Source organism: Gracilinanus agilis, chromosome 4, assembly GCF_016433145.1.
Source record: "Gracilinanus agilis isolate LMUSP501 chromosome 4, AgileGrace, whole genome shotgun sequence".
In the NCBI taxonomy this organism is placed as follows: domain Eukaryota; kingdom Metazoa; phylum Chordata; class Mammalia; order Didelphimorphia; family Didelphidae; genus Gracilinanus; species Gracilinanus agilis.
Genome location: NC_058133.1, coordinates 31,171,096 through 31,191,466, shown reverse-complemented (window position 1 = coordinate 31,191,466; position 20,371 = coordinate 31,171,096). Strand labels below are relative to the sequence as shown.

Genomic DNA, 20,371 nt, shown 5'->3' with positions numbered 1-20,371 from the left:
ACTGTGGTGCCACAAAGAGAAATAAGAAAGTCATGCAGCTGGGTGGCTCAGTGGATTGAGAGCCAGGACTAGAGATGGGAGGTCCTGGGTTCAAATCTAGCCTCAGATACATCCTAGTGGTACGACCCTGGACAAGCTCCTTAACCCCCCATTGCCTAGCCCTTAGAGCTGTTCTGCCTGGAAACCAATATGCAAGCACTGATCCTAAGATGGAAGGTAAGTGTAGGAAAAAAAAAAAGAAAAGAAAGTCAGGTGGAAACCATCTTTAGTCTGGGAAGTTAGTGGGCCAATGGGGCCTAGGCGTTGGAGGAATTTTAGAGTTCACCAGCTAGTTCAGAGCAGGCCAGAGCAAGATTAGAAGTTACCAAGAAAGAAGTGGTGCGTGAAGCCAGACTGGAGAATGGAGAGGACCAAGGACAAACTTGGAGAACACAAACATGATGGAGCTAAGAAAAGGAAGAACCAGAAAAGAAGAAAGAGCAATTGGAGAGGTTGAGGCAAGAGAAGAGAAAGGATCGTTTCCAGGGTGGGGGTGACCAACAATGTCAAATGTTCACAGACAGTCTCCTCCACCCTCACTGAGGCCTCTCAAATACCATCAGATAAGGCCTGTTGCTCCCTTGGCCAATAAACTCCAGGGACTCCTCCCCATCCCCTTCTCAAGCTCCAGTTTATTCATCCTGCCTCTATCTAGCTCATCCACAGCTGGATGTACATTATCTCCCCCATTAGACTATGAACTCCTCGAGAGCAGAACTGTCTTTGCCTTTGGAGCCTCAGCACCTAGCACAGGGCCTAGAACATTGTAGGTGGTTAATGTTTATTGACTGCCTGACTGACTTGCTGGGGATGTTGGAAGAAGGGATTCCTGTATAGGTAGAGAATTAGATATGACAGATTTCTTCTAAAACTGAAATTGTTTTTTAGAGTGACATGAGAGGAAGGCATTAACTCCAGCCCCTAGAGAAGTGAATTCACACATACTTGAAAGGGAGGCTTGTGAGATCAGGTACAGTCAACAAAAAAGATGACCCTCTTGCCTGACCAAGAAGCCCAAATTTCCTTTAAGAATTCTAACATGGACAATGAAACCGAGACAAAAACCACAAAATGAATCTATACCTGGTACAAATTCTGACCTTCATTCTTTCTAGTCATATATATATTTTTTTAAACCCTTGTACTTTCGGTGTATTGTCTCATAGGTAGAAGAGTGGTAAGGGTGGGCAATGGGGGTCAAGTGACCTGCCCAGGGTCACACAGCTGGGAAGTGGTTGAGGCCGGGTTTGAACTAGTCATACTTTTTTAAAAACCCTTTCTTTCTGTCCTAGTAATAACTCTAAGGCAGAAGGGCAAGGGCTAGGCAAATAAGGTTAAGGGCCACACAGCAAGGATGTATCTGGGGCCACATTTGAACCCAGGACCTCCTGAAGCCAGCCCTGGTACGCTATCCAGTCTGCCATCTAGCTGTCTCTCTGTCCATACGTTTACCCCATACCTGGAAATCTTGGCATGATACTGCTTATGCAAACAACTCAGAACAATTCTTCAGTGCCACAAAATGAGGAGTTACCTGTGCTCACAGCGATGCTCACACTTTTCCTCAGGTGCTGGCCAGAAGATGCTTGGGGCTCCATTGAAACAAATTCTACCTGCTGCTCAGCCTGCAGAGCACCATCCACATTGGTTGTCTTGGGGCAGGGGTGAGGAGACCGTGCTTCTAACAAACGCTGAATCTAGACCAATCAACCAATTAACAGGCCAATTAGTTAACTAACTGTTCAGTCAGCAACAAAATGGGGAGCAAAGAGGTTACTAGGTATGATGATTTAAAAAAGAAACTGAAGCCTCTCAGAGACGACAGCCAACAGACATCCTGTCCCCAGAAGGACCAGCCAGGAAACACATTCCTTTGCCAAGAATTCCTTCTACTATACCGAGCTGCCTCTCAACCTTATCCATTACTACTAATTTATCATTATTTTCATTATGAACTCCACTCTTCCCCTCAGATAAATTCAAGAATTAAAAAATACAATCATATTGGGGATCTTACACAAAAGTTATGTGGCGAGGCTGGAATGACAAAGAATTTAACCCAAAATGGTGGAGTAGAAAGAGTCCCAATCCCTCATATGGTAACATACTAACTCTGAGGACCTGGTTTCACCTGACTTCTCAGGACTCCAAGCAAATCCCACTTGCAGAGCAAGGGCCTGACAGACAGTTCTCCGGTCCTGGGACGGGGCAGGGATTCACTCACAAAGAAACAGCTCCTATTCCTCAATACTAGAATATGTATCTAGATATAGTTACATAGGGGGAAGGTTTTAGAAATAGGAGGGGTCTTAAGAGATTGTCTAGCCCAAAGCCTTTATTCTAGAGGCAGAAAAGGACTGAGAAATGGCTTCTCTGAGCTCTTTTCAGAGTGGCAAAGGACAAGAAACTGAGGGGGAATGGCTGAACAGGCTGTGGTATATGGCTGTAACGGAATACTACTGCATCACATGAAATGACAACCAGGACGAGTTCAGAAAAACCTGGAAAGGCTTATCTATGAACTGATGCAAAATGAAGCGAGCAGAGCCAGAACACTGTATATATACACTAACAAATATTGTACAATGATCAATTGTGAAGGACTAAACCATTAAATGCTACTTGCCTTTCCCTTCCATTCCCTTCCCCTTCCCTTCTATCCACTGATCCTGCATCCAGGAGGCAGCAGAGATAATCTAATCCCTCTGCCATACGACAGCCCTACAAATACTCTCCAGGAAAGAACCCTTGACATGAGACCTGCCATTGCCTGTGTTTCCTAGGAAGAGTGACCTCCTTGATCTGGACTTTCAGAAACCCTGCATGCCCATCCCAATCCACTCACCCACAGAACTTACCATGGTTCAGAACTGCCCAATTCAAGGGGATCTGATACCTTCAGTACTGCCCTCTCTCTCACCCACCCCAGACTATGCTTTACTTCATCCAGCTATCCACCATGAGGGCAGGGCTTGTCCAGCCTGGGTACCTTGCATTCTGCCCCCGTTACCACCTGTATTTCCACCTTTCCCTCCCTTCCATCTCCTACACAGGGAATGGTAATCAAATAAAACTACTATTACTACTGACAAGAGCATGGCAACCTAATGCCCTATGACTATGCTCACAAGATGTTGGAGCTAACCAAAGCTCCCTTGGATGGCCACCACCAATGTAAGCTCCTACAGGACAGGGACTTTTGCATTTATATCCCCAGGTAGGCATTTTTTTAAAACCCTTATCTTCTGTCTTAGAATCAGTAGGTCAGAACAGTTAGGGCTGAGCAGTCAGAGTTAAATGACTTAAACAGGGTTACACAGCTAGGATGTGTTAAGGTCATATTTGAATCCAGGTCCTCCTATCTTCCAGACTGATTCTCTATCTACTGGTAGGCATTTTTAAACACCTGAAATACTTAAAGACAAGATCTTGTCTTGTCTTCTCTTCTCCCTGACAAAACATTCCCAGTTCCTTCAACACCTCCTCCTAGACATGAGCTCAAGAACTTTTAGCACCCCCTGCCCAACTTTTAATACCCTGCAACTTATCACTGTTCTTCCTAAAATGTGGCATCCAGAACATGAAAGAGTACATATTTCAAAGAGAGTTCATGTTTAGCTAGAACATTCAATGTTGGAAACAAATCTTCAATATTTTTTCTTCCACTCCCTAAACTTTGGCAAGGCCAAAGAGTTTGGTGCACTGTGAAAACAAACTACAAGGACTAATGGACAATGTGCGTTCATTTTCTAGAGAAGTTAATTATAAAATAATGACACGCCAACCTGAGCCTGAATTATCTTCAATTGTCGGTCTTGCTCTTTAACGTAGCGGTAGGCATCTGGAGACAATCCCATCATCCCATCATCAGTTTGCATTTTGAGTGAAGACATGCAGGTTGGGCAAGTCTGTGGACTGCTAGTGTAGGGGGCAAGTCTTCCCACAGGTGACAAGTCTATATTACTACCATTCCCCACGCTCCCCTGCTGCCTCAGCATCATTGGGCTGCTTGAAGAATTTACAGGATTATGGCATACATTCGGACAGGCATTTGGATGAAAAGGATAGCCACCATCTTGAAAAGTGTGACTTTCTTGAAAGGGCCCATGTTTCTGTATCCCTGACCAAACATTTATTTGGCCACACTGCAGATGTCCATGATGCTGACAGCAGCTACAGAAGTTTGTGGGATAATAAGATGGGGCCAGGGGAGCAGGCACCTGAAGTTCAGGGGGCCTGCCAAAGTTCTGGGGTGAATGGACAAAACCATGGGGGAGCCACTGTGGTGAAGGAGAAGCCTGCCTGGAGTCCAGTGGGGAGCATGCTACTGGAAGAGCCCCTCGCTGTGGGTCTCCATCCAAGGAAGTGCTGAGGTTCTCAGAGGGCTGTTTGAGTTTCTGCACAGATGCCTCAGGAGATAACACTTTGGGAAGCCCTGAGGGAGAGGGTGGAGAGGAACAAAGTAGCCCTGAAGGACTCCTGGTCTGGGGCCCAGCTTGTCTATGAGGAGGCAACTGCTTTTCTCTGAGGGCTTTCAAAGCTGGGGTTCCTGGGCCTGCCTGACTTGGGAGTCGCCCCAAAGGAGGCTGGTCAGCTTCGAAAGTGAGGCTCTGTCTCTCATCACCAATCTGTCCTGAAGACTGAAGCAATGAAGGGTTGTTTTTGCAATTCTCCATCTTCCTGTTATTAGACGGTGGGCTTGAGTCTATAAAACTACCATCCAAAACCAGAGAGAGCTCAGGAACTGAAGGATGGATGACAGATACCTGGAAAAAAGGGGAGGTGGGGAGCATGGAGACAGAATTAATCATTTTTTAAAGGATCTGTCACTTTACTCATAGACAATCAGCTTGCTAGGCACAAAGATCACCAGCAGCACATCTTCAAGGGCTACAAGGTGACATGGCTTAAATCAATGGCCCTGCACTGCCTGTTCTCACTCAGGACAGGGATCATTGGGTGTCAGGCCCACCTTCATTAAGTCTGAGAGAAGGTTCCCCCATCTCCCTGTCTGCCTTTGCACCTGTTTGCCTTGATGCTGTCAATAAGGCAAAAACAAAACCAACTTCTCACTGGAAGGACTAAATGACAAATCCCTTCTCCACTGCAGGGGTCGGCAACCTTTTTGGCTGTGAGAGCCATAAACACCACATTTTTAAAAATGTAATTTCGTGAGAGCCGTGCAGTGCTCACAGTGCCACTCCTGTAACAGCGCCTGAAAAAAAAATGGACTTTATTGCTCCTGCAGAGCCATACGTTGCCAACCCCTGCTCCACTGTCTTCTTCAAAGAACCCCTAAACTGACCAGTTTCCATTTTTGTAATTCCTTTAAATATTTTCCTCAAAGAACATGACAGTGCCAGTATTCCTATTCCCATTCTATAGATGAGGAAACTGAAGACCTTAGAGATAAAATGACTTTTCCAAGGCCACAGAAACCAGAAGCCCTGATTCCAAGGGTGAGAACAGTCATGAAGAGATTAGGAGACGGAGGGGACATACCAAGCTTAAAGCTTTGGCCCTTCCCTGGACACCTAATTAATGCCCTCTGGGCAATCACTTCCCAACAAGGCCAGCTCCCAGTAGAAGCCCCACTCCAGCTCCTGCTAGAATACCTTCTGACCCACTGGGTGAGGATTAGGGACTGGTCGTGGGGACAAATCTTCATCTTCCACCCCGGAATCATGGTCACTTACAGAGAGTTGCTGCGCCGGGGATCCCTTCTGGGAAACCCTGATGGAAGAAGAAGAGGGAGAGCCATCAGCCATACATGAGACACATCTGGTCCCCAGAGGTATGGTCAAGCAAGCAGGGAGAAAAGCTCTCCACTGACCAATTGTACCTAGCAACAGTCTTAATCAAGGGCCTTTGAACCAAGTGTAGGATATGTTCAAAGAGCTGGGAAAGAGACTTCAGGAGACCTTCCAGAAACTGCTAAAGAAGACAGCAAGCATTCATTAAGCCCTTACCGTGTGCCAGGCACTGTGCTACATACATACAAAGAAAGGTAAATTGGTCCCTTAATTTCCTGATCAAACTGAAAGAATATATTTCAGGGGGCAGTTAGGTGGCTCAGTGGATGGAAAACCAGGCCCAGAGACAGGAGGTCCTGGGTTCAAAGCTGACCTCAGATACTTCCTAGCTGTTGTGACTCTGGGCAAGTCACTTAACCCCCACCATATAACTCTTATAGTTCTTGGGCCTTAGAACCAATATACTATATTACTCTAAGATGAAGGTAAGGAAATATATATGTATATATCTGATACAAAAAAAATGTAGTAGAAAGAAGCTGGAACTTGATTGAGGCTGAGATGAACCTGGGTTCAAATCTACTGGCAGCCGCGTGTAAGTAACTGAACCTGTTTGAGCCTCTCCCTATTATAAAACAAAGGGATGAATCAATGCACACAAAGATGTTGGGAGGAAAGTACTTGGTAAATGTGAAAGCACTAATATAGGAATGTGAACTGACAGAAAGATTCAAGTCAAGAAATATTCAATTGTGTGTATGACAATGAGCAAGGCATGTTCCAAATGTAAGAGGGGAAATCTAGATATGTAAGGTATGATCGCCAGAAATCGCTTAACACAATTTCAAATTAAAATAGACCCAACTCAGGATGAATTTTATGGTGGTTTAATTACAATTAGGAAAGTTGAAGACAGGGAAGTTAAGAGAGAGAAACTCTGACCCAGACCCCGAGGTCCGGACCAGGTGGAATTTAAACAAGGCTTCTAGCCACAAGGCCTCCTCCAATAAGAGAGGCCTCCTTAAGGCTAGAGCCTCCAGAAATGCCAAGGGAAGAGAGAGAGAGAGTCTGCCTAACTTACCCACAAGTGACAATTCAAGGGGCATCAGTCTGAGGTCTCACCAGAGATCTTTCAACACCAAGTTCAAAGCGCCCACTCCTCCAGAGGAAGTTACCATCATATTTAAAAGAGCATCTTTTGTCACTTCCTGCATCCACCTCCAATTTCAAGTGGACAAATGGCAGTCTCAACACTGTTTTGGACTGCCCAAAGGGCAGTCCCTTGTTTTTGATTTGTTACTTACTATCACATGTGGGTAACAGACCTTCCCCTCCCCGCTTAATTCTAAGTTGTGTGGGGTGACATTATTTCTGATGGCTACAGTCTAACCAATGAATGAGGATGAGCTAATTCCATCCATTTACACACAAAGCAGTTTTGCCAGTCAATCCATCCTTCCATCCGTCCATCCCTGAGCATTTAAGAAGTTTCTTCGTGCCAGGGACTGAGGACACAGACACAAAGACACAAGTGCCTGCCCCTGGAGAAACAACACAGACATACACAGGTACGGATGAAATAGTCCTAAAACAGCTATGAGGTGATAGGTGTATGTTTAGAGGAAAAGTTGGGAATCTGGGGTTTTAACTTTTGAATATGAAATCTTGATATCATAAAAGATCATGGTAACAACAACAACAAAAAAAATCCCTTACCTCTTCAAGGCATGATTCCTGGAGACTTGGCTAAAGAATGTTGCTTCTGCAGTTGCATTTTCTGAGCTCAATTCAAACTTGAGAAGGCTTTTCTGAGAAGGCTCGACATTCTGAAATTCAAAGTCAGAGGTATTGACCCAGGGTTGGATCTCAAGGAAGAGAAATGCAGCCATAGCCATGTCTCTTCAAATTATAGGCTTTCTCAACAGCATCCAAATGATCCCAGAGGCCAGGGAAGAACAAACACTGATGGAACTTCCTGAGGTTATGTCAGGAATTGGGGCCTGGCCTTCCAACACTCTGCAGCACCCTCAGGCCTTCCCTGCAGCTCAACTATTATTAACTAGTACTCTCCCAGAGGGAGAAGGGGCTCCATGAGAGCAGGGCCAGTCTGGCTTTTCCCTTTTTAAATCTCCAATGCACTCAGTAGAGTGAGTGGTATATAAGAATGCTTAATGAATGCTTCATCACTCAATCTTTCAAGAGCAGAAGAGGAAAGGGGAAATAAATGACCTGCTTATGGAAATACAACCACTTCTTTTCTTGATCTATTTGTTCCAAGAGGGAAAACCCCCAATATATAAGAACTCATTAAAAGTAGATGACATTTTCTTCAATTTGTTTTCAATCTTTTGATTTTGTTTGGCTATTTTTTGCTGTCTCAGAGTCACTGATTTCTGGGTGGTCTAGTTTTTAGGGATCCCAAATATATATACATATCAAAAGAAGGGGACCCCTGTGAGATGGGGTGAGGGTACACTCAATAATATTCGGAAACTGACTGGACATGTAAGGTGAGGGAGAGTGAGAAATCCAAGATGGCATGGAGGTTGTGAGCCACAAAAGATGGTAGCACCCTTGACAGAGAAGTTCAGTTGAAGGGGTGGGTTTCAGAGGAAAGATGAGTTTTGTTTTGGACAAGATGTATTTCAGGTATCCAAGGAATGTTCATTTTGAAAGATCCATGAGACAGATGGTGATATAGGACTGGAAATCAAGAGATTACAAATAGATACAGAGATCTAGAAGTCATCTGTATGGAAATAATAATGAAACCCACAGGAGCAGATGAAGAAAGGAGTGAGGGAGAGAAGAACAGAGACAGAGACAGAGAGAAAGCAAGACAGACAGACACACAGACAGAGAACAGGTGGGATATGGATAATAAACCAGAAAAAAAAAAGTCTGGAAAGGATTGGTCAGAGAGATATCTCTGTCTCAAAAACCCCAAGTTTTCGTTCTGAAGTTCTGAAGGCTACAGAAAGGTCAAGGAAGGACTAAGAGACCAACAGATTTGGAGATTAAGAGAGCATTGGAAATTTTGGAGATGGTAGTCTCAGTTGAGTAACAGATGAGGTCAGAAGTGAGATTACATGGAAGGGGAGAAGGGGTACATGTGCATGCATGCACATGTGTGTTGAGTATATATATATATATATATGTATATATATATATATATATATACCTGTATGGACACGTGTGTATGTGTTGAGTCTCTGTGTTGTACATGTGTGTAACGTGCACGTTTTCCATTCCCATTTTGCTTTCTGATTCTGTGAGATCCAGACAACTTTAACATATGAATTCTTGAAACACAGTGTCCAGGCTTTTTTTAAATTATAGTTTTCGGAAAGCCTAATGATTTGAGTTTTCTCTCCTTGACATGCTTTCCAAACGATGGTCTTTGATAACAAATGGCTGACATTTTCTTCAAATTTTTTCAATCTTTTGATTTTATGTAGCTATTTCTTACTGTTTTAGTCACTGATTTCTAGTTAGTCTAGTTTTTAGGGATCCCATAACTTTGCCTTAACCACTTTCCATTCTAATTCCTNAGTATATATATATATATATATATATATATATACCTGTATGGACACGTGTGTATGTGTTGAGTCTCTGTGTTGTACATGTGTGTAACGTGCACGTTTTCCATTCCCATTTTGCTTTCTGATTCTGTGAGATCCAGACAACTTTAACATATGAATTCTTGAAACACAGTGTCCAGGCTTTTTTTAAATTATAGTTTTCGGAAAGCCTAATGATTTGAGTTTTCTCTCCTTGACATGCTTTCCAAACGATGGTCTTTGATAACAAATGGCTGACATTTTCTTCAAATTTTTTCAATCTTTTGATTTTATGTAGCTATTTCTTACTGTTTTAGTCACTGATTTCTAGTTAGTCTAGTTTTTAGGGATCCCATAACTTTGCCTTAACCACTTTCCATTCTAATTCCTTCCTTAAAAGTTCTGATTTCATTTCTTGCTCTTGCTTCATCTCTTCTAGGGATTCATGTAGTCCTTATAAAAATCCACATCTTCACTTGAATTATCTGCTTGCAACTGTTATGGAGTTAAACTGTCCTGTTTGGGGGAGCCCTATATGTCCAATCATTTTTCATACTGGACAGCGTTTGCTTGGATTTATTCATCTCACCAGCTTTGGGCCATGGCCAGGCTCTGGCCCTGCTACACTTTCTGGGTGAGTCGTCAACCCTATATTGTCTCACCTTGGGTGCTCTGGGCTCCTGGGCAGACTTTCACCTCCTTAGGTTGCACTCCACTGGATCTCTGAGATTCCAAACAGATCTTTAGGGCCCTCTACAGCATCTTAGGATAGAGTGTTAGGGCCCAGGAGCCCCAAGCAGTGGGGCTATCCAGGACTGAGCAATGCTGAGCCATACCCTAGCTTAGAAGCTGCTACGGTTCTGTTACTGGCTTACATCCACCCTGGGGCTCTCTCTCCAGAGCCCCTCATTCTGGTTTCATCTGGACCATAGAGTTCTGGGCCTTCCCTGGTGATGAGAGGGCCTTATGGGATTAGTTGTCTGCACTGGCACTAGGTTCGCCAAGTGGTCCCCTTTCCTTCTTCCTATGGATTGCTTGCTGAATCTTTGTACAGTGTTGGGGTGCCAGAAGTTACTGCAGTTTCTCAACAGATTCAGGGCCAATTTCAGATTTTTGCTGACCTAGGAATGGGGGAACTAGGCAACCAGTCTCTGTGCAGGCAGCCCCCGTCATCTTGTCCACCAATCCTAGCAGTTCTTCCACACATGCTCTTACTAGACACTGTGTTGGTTTGTGTGGGACATTCTGACCTAAGTGAAAAAAACCTCCATTCCTTCAAGTCAAAAAACATTCCAGGATTGTCAGAGTAAGAGAAAGGGTGGGGCAGTAAAGACACTGCAACTTGTCCTCATCCTATTGGCAGAATAGAGGCTGCCACAGACATGTGTCAGTGACCTACTTTTTAGAAAAACCAAACCCAGGGTCCATAGAAAACAGCCTTATTGATGGCCTCTGTTCTGGCCTCAGCCATCTACCTGAAGGGCTACTAAATCAACTGTAAATGAGTCGGCTGGGCAACAATGCAATGAGTCCTCAATGGCCAAGAATACTGATTTAATATCCAAGACATTTCTAAAACGTCAGAACATCAGCTTTATGTTGTCAAATTGCTACCATAAATGCCAAATGACATGGCAGGAAATCAAACCACTTACTTTGAAAAGATGTAAAGTTTCTTTGTTGGTTAGTAACTGAAAGCGGAGGTCACTTCCCTGGCCATTTTGCAGAACGCACTCATAAAATTCAGGCTCTCTGTGTGTCAGGGAATAGAGAATGACGACAAAACTCCCAGATTCGGAAAAAACCCTACAAATAAATAACATGCCATGTGATTAGAATTTATTTGCTCTGCTTAAAGTATATTTTTTAAACTTCCAAAGAAGTTAACTGCTTTAACAAGAAAATTGAATACTGTCACTAATTAAAGCTCAAGGTGGATTTTTGCATGCTTATTCCATCCTGACCCGAGTCTTTGCTGCTCTAAGCTTTGCTCCAGGACAGCAGGCAGATCTCTCACGGCCTTCTTCTAACTTCCCAAAAAGTAGGGCCTGTTCTTGCACTGCAACACCACCCCAGCTGAGGTCTGACCAAGGCAGAGGATGAAGGGACTATCTGGGAACTCTGGCTCTCTTAAACTGGCCCAAGATCACATGAATCTTGGTTTAACTTCTTATAACCAATCTCAGTCCATTAAATTCCCCAAGTTTTTCTCACACGATGACCTATAAAAGAAGCCTTTTAACTCAGGATCTCCACATATGGCCCCTGTACTACATAACAGAATACAAGTGAGGCACTGATTCGATTGTGGTCCTAGCAACAGACTAAGTGCATCTCCAAGACCATCCTAGCAAAGTCCAGAGAGACACATCCCTAACAACCTGGCCTCTTGGTAGGGAATCCTTTGGCCATGACAATCCAGGAAACAGAGAAAAGTATATAGTGATCCTTTTCCTGTCGGCACTAACATTGGCAGACTAGTAGAAAGAAGAGCAAAGAATGGCAAGAATCAGTTGTCTAACTACAAAAGTTAGTTTAGCTATTAGAAATGCAAAACTGAGGTCCTTGTCCAATGGCTACCAAGCAACCTGAAGAATCCCTCTTGATATTGTAGGTATAAACAAAAAGCAGAAGTTGGAAAGAAATAGGAGAGTTCACATATTCTTCTTGACAGCCCTGGTGAAGGTGGTCTTATCATGAGCCCAGGGGTAAAAAGAATCATCACTCCATGAGAGTATTTGGACATTTCATATTGCAATGCTCATCTATGTAAGGCCACCATAAAAATGGCCATGGTCCAAGTGCTAATGTCTGTGGCAGAGGGCAAAGACAATGGGAAATTGTATGAGGAGGCCAAATAAATATGGCATGTTCTTTGGCATTCAGTGATGTCAATGCAAGAGATGGAGATAGAAGATGACAGAAGATGTGAATGAACCTATTATTCAGCAGCTGTTTCTTTCTTTTCTAACTTTTAAAAATATTTTATTCTTGCAATTACATGTAATAATAATTTCTAGCATAATGTTTTCCAAAATTATAAGATCCAAATTGTCTCCCTACTTCCCTTCCCTTCCCCCTCCCTCAGATGAAAAGCAATTTGATCTAGGTCACACATGTATGATCATGCTAAATATATTTCCATATTGTTCATGTTATGGAAGAATACTTATGTAAAACCAACCCCTTCCCCCCCAAAAAACCCACACGAAATAAAGTGATAAATCATATGCTTTGATCTTCATTCATACTCCATCAGTTCTTTTTCTGGAGGTGGATGGCATTCTTTGTCAGTCTTTCAGAACTGTCTTGGATCACTGTATTGCTGAAAATAGTTCATTCATAGCTGATCATTGTACAATATTGCTGTTACTGTGTACAACGTTCTTGGTTCTGCTCACTTAACTTTGCATCAGTTCATGTAAGATTTTCCAGGTTTTTCTAAAATCCTGCTGCTCATTTTTTATAACACAATAGTATTCCATCACAATTGTATATCTCAATTTGTTCAGCCATTCTCCTTTCTAAATTTTGTTACATGAAATGGCTTGCTGGGTAAGTGATGTGAAAACAACAGATATCAATAAAAACATGACAAAAATTTAAAAAGTCATTCAAGAGTAGGAATGCCACAAGAAATATGCATGATTTTCCCTTACTATGTCAAATTAGACAAACTATTTGAAGTAGGTGTTATGTACTATTTATATTTAGAAAAATTATTTAATATATTGATATTATAATCATTCATATATTGTTCTTCTCCTCAATAGGGAATAACATTTTAACACACATTTCCTTTTCTCCCTAAGATTGCAATAGTTTAAAAATTCCCATCTTGCTTTCATCATTAGAGGAAACCACAACTCTCATCATTTAAGATATTTCTAAGCACATGGGAAAATAACCGTAATAAGTTATTCTTAGAATGCATTATTATACTTAGCTATTGTCAGCAATAAAATGATCCAAGACAATTCTAAAGGATTCATGATTACAAATGCTCTCCACTTTCAGGAAAAGAATCGATAGAAGTCTTAATGCAGATCAAAGCATACTTTTTTAACTTTATTTTCTTCATGGTTTTTTTTCCTATGTGTCTTCTTCCACAACATGAAGAATATGGAAATTGTTTTGCATGACAGCACATGTATAACCTGTATCAAATTGCTTACTGTCTCAGGCAGGGAAGAGGAGAGATGGGAGGGGGGGAGGAAGAGAATTGAAACTCAAAATGTTAGAAAAAATGCTAAAAATTATTTTTACAGGTAATTGGAAAAAATAAAGCATTACTGAAGAGTTTTAAAAAAGAATATATTGTCATAAATCACTTTAGGGAAGAGAAGGGAAAGGAGCAAGCATTTATTGTGTATCTAGGTAATACAGGCACTGTGCTAAGTATCTTACAAACTATCTCATTTGATTCTTAACAACCCTAGGAGGTAGGCACTATCATTATCTTCATTTTACAAATAGGAAAACTGAGGCAAATATAATATGGGTCATGTGGCTTGCCCAGAGTTGCTCAGCTACAAGTGTCTGAGGCTGTATTTGAAACTCAGGTCTTCCTGACTCCAGGCCTAGCTCTCCATCCTCTGAATCCCCTTCTAAATTTAATTTTGGGCAAAAATATTTTTGCATATGATTATTGTCTAAATTAGTTAAATATCAATGTTTCACCAATTGGGCAAAGAGGAGAATGACTATTTCCCACTGTGAAGGGTTAAATTTTGGGCAGGAGTTTGACAAATGTTAGGAGAGCAGTTCGGTAAAACACAAACACTTAGTTTATCCTGGGAAGAAGTTCAGATAGGAAATAGGAAGGAGGAAAGTGAGACTATTACTCTATTATCTTATAATTATAACTAAAATCTTAATCCTAACTAAAATTTCTAAAAAATCCTAATCTGTCTTTGAGGACAGGTGCTTCTTGCCTGGCTAGGCCAGGCCTAACTAAACTACACTGCCTATCTAGGAATTAATTTACTATCTAACTACCTATGCAAATTTATAAGCATTAATCACCAACAACCTTCTTAAAGTAGCTATTCTTTCCCAATTCAAAATTGTAAACTGTCAGTCCCTCTTGGCTGAGAGAGGGTGACATAGACTTCCTACTTCCTCAAAGTTCTGAGGAGAAAAAGCCCATGTATATATATATATATATATATATATATATATATATATATCTTCCTTGTCTCCTAGGTAATAGAATCTTCCGCTCTGACTCACAAAAGTCTCTCAGTGCTGTTCTTAGCTGTGAAACTCTTACTTAGAAATTCTGTTCTTAAAGAGACAGAGGGAGATTAAGAAACTCCTTTTAACACCACAAAAGACTGACAACTACAAACTCATCTTGTTTTTCTTTCATTTCAAAATATGGTAAACTGGCTTGGTACCTGACCTACCTCAACATAAGTCATTTAAAAATTTCAAATGACTATGTTTCAAACCACTCTATGCCTTATCCCATAAGGAGAACATATGCTAGGAAAGGGTAGGGGCTCTTTCCATCTTTGTATTCACATTCCAAGTAAACACTTAATGAATAAGGAACATTGAACTCTCACATGTATATATCATAACTACTTTCTTGGAGAAATTAAATGGATGGTGTTGGACATGGCAAACACTGAATAACATCACACATGAAAATGAAAATTATATATTAACAGATATGGAACAATTCATTCCTGATACAGAATTCATTTCTGAATCACTTATCTGCATAGTTACACTGTTAGCTTGCTAAAGCAAAGATAAAAATTAATAGAAAGTTAGAATAATACAAACAAGAAACAGATTTTGTGCACAATAAAAACATCTCAATCTGGCACAATTCAACAAATTACTGGTGCCAGAAATTAGAAAACGAGTGGGAAAAAGGACATAGATGCTGACTATAATGATTTCATGTGGAAGTGTAATCAGTGAAAATCAATGCTTCATATCAAGAATCTAAAAAATGACTAGTAAGCAAACATGGCATGCTTGGTAAGTCTGAGAAGGGAACTGGCAGACTTTTGCAAATGATGTTCTATAGCAGACACATCTCTTTGCCATCCTGCAACTGCATGAAAATGTAGGGGATACAAGATCCCATTGTTGGTAGACAGTTAAAAAAAATCAGATTCATTAGCACAAAATGCTGTTTATCTCCCAAAAAGCATCTCCTATGCATAGTTCAAAATTCTTCCCTATTTCTGGAAAGCCCTAACAGAAAACATCTTATTTCAGCCCCTGTCATCATTAAAAGCAGGTGAAGCCTAAAATAAGGAGATGTCTGCTTGCCAAGGATATTTATCAGTGTCTTGAAGGAGATCCAAGGCAGAAGCCAAGGGGAAGAGAGGGGAGATCCTCAGATGTTTACAGATTACATTGTGCTCTTTGCATCAAGCCCCTGAAGGCTCCTGCATAAAGTCCATAATCCTCAAAAATGTTTGGCCCAGGGGCAACTGGGTGGCTCAGTGGATAGAGAGCCAGGCCTAGAGATGGGAGGTCCTGGGTTCAAATCTGGCCTCAGACACTTCCTAGCAGTGTGACCCTGGGCAAGTCACTTGACCCCCATGGCCTACCCTTATCACTCTTCTGCCTCAAAACCAATACACAGTATTGATACTAAGATAGAAGATAAGGGTTTAAAAAAAAATGTTTGGCCTAACTATCCATAGAGAAAAAGCCAGCTCTCTATTTTCCATCTGCAGCCGCCCCACAGAACTCTGTCCCCATCTCCCCTTTTCAGCTTCCTACTGTGTGAGCTCTTCTCCCATTAGGCTGTGAGGATAGGGAGACTTGAGGGCAAGGACTGGCTTTCTCTTTCTTCTTTATATTCCAGCATTTAGCACAGTGCCTGGCACAGGAGAGGTGATTAACAAATGCTTATTGAATTGAACTGAACTGAGAGGGGCCAGCTGTGGCTAGTCAATGGTCACCCAGCAAAGGAGGCATCAAACACAGGACTTCCTGACTGACTCCAGCTACAGTGCCAGGCTTCCTTTCTCCAGCTGAATATAAAGGGAACCTCTTTCTTGTCAGTGAAGGATCTATTTGCTGAAAGAATATCTCCCTTATCCTGGGTAGCTCAGTGGATTGAGTGGGTTCCAATCTGGCCTCAGACCTTTCCTAGCTGTATGACCCTGGTCAAGTCACTTCACCCCCAAGCCTAGCCTTTACTGCCCCCTTCTGTCTTAGAACTCATACTAAGACAGAAGGGAAGGGTTTTAAAAAAAAAAAGTTTGAAGGCCCCAACAAGGTGTGAATTCTCTGAATTTGGGGCACCAATTCTGTAGAAGGGAGCTTTTCCTGACAATTAAAGCGGCCAACAAAGGACCTGAAGTCTCTTCCAACACAAATTCTATTGAACATTTTATAATGAAAGACGGATGTCAGAAAATATCTCACTTACCTCTCTTGGACCGACGCACTGAACACATAGCGCAGGCAATAAGCCCACACGCGGGGACTATAGATGTGAGTGACGCCACAGAGCCAACTGCAAAAGGAAAAAAGGAGGGGAAAAGGATTCCAGTGAGACACAAGGAACATTTATTATGCCACTAAATGCTGAGGGACACAAATACACTACCGTCTCCCTGCCTTCATGGGGTTTACAAGGTACAAGTTCTCTATCTCACAAACACACACAAATATAAAAGAAAATGCAATAAGGATAATAAAAGTCATGCCGGCCCTCCCCTGCCCCCAGTTACCAGATCACACCACTGGGCCCCCCACCCCCACCCCTGCCAGGCTGGGAATGAATGCTTTGGTCACAGCTACCCTGGGACTCCAAGCAGGGATGGAATAGCCCAAGGTACAGAACCAGAGCCTGAAGTAGTGAAGAAGACTCAAATGGACCTCAGAATCTCCCCCTCAAGGAAATATCTGAACACTATCACTGGGATGACGAAGGGAGGAAGGATGGAGGGGGCTCATACAGAGCCCCTCATGGCCACCTCCTGCCAGCAGGAAAAGAGCAAGGATCGGTCAGGGAGGAAATGACTCACCTAGAGAAATGGGGCTCAACCGGCCCAAATTCGGTTCTGTCATTCATTGAGAATGACTTTCAAAGCCTTCTAAACCAGAGGAATGCAGGCTTCACCCACCAGGGCTGTCAGCAGTGTATGCAGACCCTTCTCTACCCCAACTCACCTAAAGTAACTCCTCGCCCCCTCCCACTTCACTTGCTCACCTGAACCCCCCCAAACCCTTCAGGACAAAGACCGAGGCCCTACTCGGCGCTCAAGTTTCCCCCTACTGTTCTCTTCCATACTAGCTGCCCCTTCTACAAAGCGGGTTGGTCCTGAGTCACAGATGACACAATACAGTCAATTCACTTTTTATAATGCATTAAGGCTTATAGAGGGCACCTCTGCCACAACCCTGAGAGCTCAGGGGTGCCAACAGAATCCTCCCTTCAGAGGATCCCCTTCTGGGCTCTGAACAGGACCAGGGGGGCGCCTGTGACACAGCTGCTCGAGAAGGCCCTTCAGATCTGTGCCCTACAATATCTATGTGGTGCTCCCCACTGAGGGAGTCATACCCTCTGAGGCATCTCCCCAAAGAGATCACTGCAGTTATTTGTTAGAACTGAGGGCAGCCCAATGGGGGTGGGGGTGGAGGAGGCATGGCTAAACCAATAATGGTCTATGAAGGAGATGGAATATCATTGTGCTGCAAGAAATGATGGGGTGGGGGGGGCAGCTGGGTGGCTCAGGAGATGGAGTCGGGCCAAGAAATGGGGGGGTCCTGGGTTCAAATCTGATCCCAGACACTCCCTGGCTGTATGACTCTGGGCAAGTCACTTAACCCCCATTACCTAGTCTTTACTACTCTTCTGCCTTGGATCAATACTTAGTATTGCTCCTAAGATGGGAGGGAGGGAGGAAAGGAGGGAAGGAGGAAGGGTGAAGGGGCTAGTTTCAAAGAAATCTGGGAATTCTTGGATAAGCAGATTCAAAGTGAAGTGAGCAGGAGAACACTATCCACTGCCTAGAAGCCTGTAAGAGAGAACAACCTTGAGCAGCCTAAGCTCGGATCGAGTCAGTGGCCAAGCACCACTCCACAAGGCTAACGGTGATGAAGCGGGCTTTCTGCCTCCTAGCTGGAAGATGCAGAAAGACAAATACACTGTCAGACACAGTCAGCAGAGGAATTCGTTCTGCTTGACAATATTTATTTATTATAGGGAAGGCTTTTTTGGGAGGGGGGAGTTATAGAGTGAGGAAAAAAACAGCAGCAGCAGTGATGCTCCTCCAAAAAGAAGATAAGGAAATAAAGGACACCATTGGGCTATTTCTTAAACTACAGAGGAGACAAAGATGAGGCAGGGGAGTGTTAGAACTATCACATTAAATTAAACATATATTTTCTTTTTTTAAAAACCCTTGTCTCTGTCTTGGTACCAATTCTAAGTCGGAAGAGCAGCAAGAGCTAGGCAAATGGGGTTAAGTGACTTGCCCACAGTCACAGAGCTAGGAAGTGTGTGAGGCCAGATCTGAACCCAGATCCTCCTGACTCCAAGCCTGGCACACTATCCTCCACTGTGCTGCCAAGCTGCCCTTAAAATGTGCTTTCAAGACACCTATAAGAGATTCACAATTTCATATACAACTCTCTTTTTCTGTTCTTCCTTGTTTGTGGAAATGTTCATGTTTATTGATGTTTATCAAGTTGATAACAATAATAACAAAATAATATTTTAAAAGGAGATGGGTATTAGAGACTTAAAAGACTGAGTCTTTGAGAGATAAAGCAAAATTTTGTGGTCGGACCATAATTTGAGCTCACACCTCCAGACTCCAATCCCCACACTCTCCTTCCAGTGACACTACGGTGGTCTCCCTATTTCTCTTTTCATTTTTCTCTTAAACTAGATAATAAATCAACTTGAGAGCAAAGGCTGTGTCTTAGGTACCCCTTTATGTCCCTCCCAGGAGCTGAAGTCCGAGGGCTCAATAAATCTTCCCTTACGAGAATGGCCCCAACCCCATCTGACAGCAGAAAGCCCGGGATGATTAAAGCGAGATTTTATGGAATTCTCTCTGTGTCTTTGGCAGGTGATTCAAATGGTAACTAAAACCTTTTGGTGAATCTGTTTCCTTTTAAATCAGTCAGAAGCATTTCTTAAACCACTCCATGCTACAAGTCCATCTGCTTCTTATATGTGTGTTGGCAAAAGCACTTTCCATAAATAATGCAGCACTTACATTCCAACTAGTGGCAGAGAATAAACTTTGGGGTCTGATTCGAGCAACAGTAACAGCTTGCGTGTTTCATCCATGGTAAGATACCTGAAAGAGAAGACAAGTGATTCCATTTTGAGGTGGATGCTACTGTGATCTAGAAAGCAGCAAGGTAGCCAAGTGGATAGAGTGCTGGAGCTGGAGTCAGAAAGACCCGAGTTCAAATCCAGCCTCAGATACGTCTTGCTGTGTGACTGTGGGCAAATCACTTAACCTCTGTTTGCCTTAATCCACTGGAGAAGGAGGAAATGGCTGAGAAAACCCACAGACAGTAATGGCATGCAGGAGTCTATAGGGTCACCAATAGGACACACCTGAATGGCAGAACAAAAATTGTAACGTATATGCTTTTAACCGTAAGGATGCCTTCCCAGCTAGGGAAATAGGCAGTAGTAAAGGAAAGGAGTGTAAAATAGCCATTATCAGTAAGGAGCAATGGGAGCAGATGGGTCTGAAGCTCTAGGAGGGTCCCTTCCCAGGGTGGCTCCTCGATGCTTGAGTTCTCTCCTAACCCCTTCTGGTACTTTTCTTTGACCTCTCTCAGCTCTGCAGCCCTCCTCTCCCCCCCGGGGGGCTCCCTGTGGGGCCTCCCTTTGGGAAGGGGCCCCAGTCAACTAGTCTTCACTCCTCTCCAGTCTAGTCCTTGCATGAGGCCTTTCTCCCACTCTTCTTGGAGATTCTCATTTTAGAGTTTCTTTCAGGAGTTGATCAGCGGGTTCTCTCTATTTTAACTCTGCTCTGTGATTCTAACAGATCTAAGCAATTTTCCTTT

General features: G+C 42.9%; 1 protein-coding gene across 1 annotated transcript in view; it reads right to left on the bottom strand.

Moving 5' to 3' along the window:
- STIL (STIL centriolar assembly protein) overlaps positions 1–20,371 on the bottom strand; it is a 56,839-nt gene that overhangs the window by 18,728 nt on the left and 17,740 nt on the right. The window contains exons 7-13 of the mRNA XM_044672268.1: positions 19,564–19,647; positions 16,761–16,847; positions 11,011–11,161; positions 7,509–7,618; positions 5,655–5,772; positions 3,825–4,805; positions 1,574–1,736 (exon numbers count right to left, since the gene is read on the bottom strand). Of these exons, the coding sequence (XP_044528203.1) occupies positions 1,574–1,736; positions 3,825–4,805; positions 5,655–5,772; positions 7,509–7,618; positions 11,011–11,161; positions 16,761–16,847; positions 19,564–19,647 (1,694 nt within the window). The remainder of the gene's footprint in view (positions 1–1,573; positions 1,737–3,824; positions 4,806–5,654; positions 5,773–7,508; positions 7,619–11,010; positions 11,162–16,760; positions 16,848–19,563; positions 19,648–20,371) is intronic.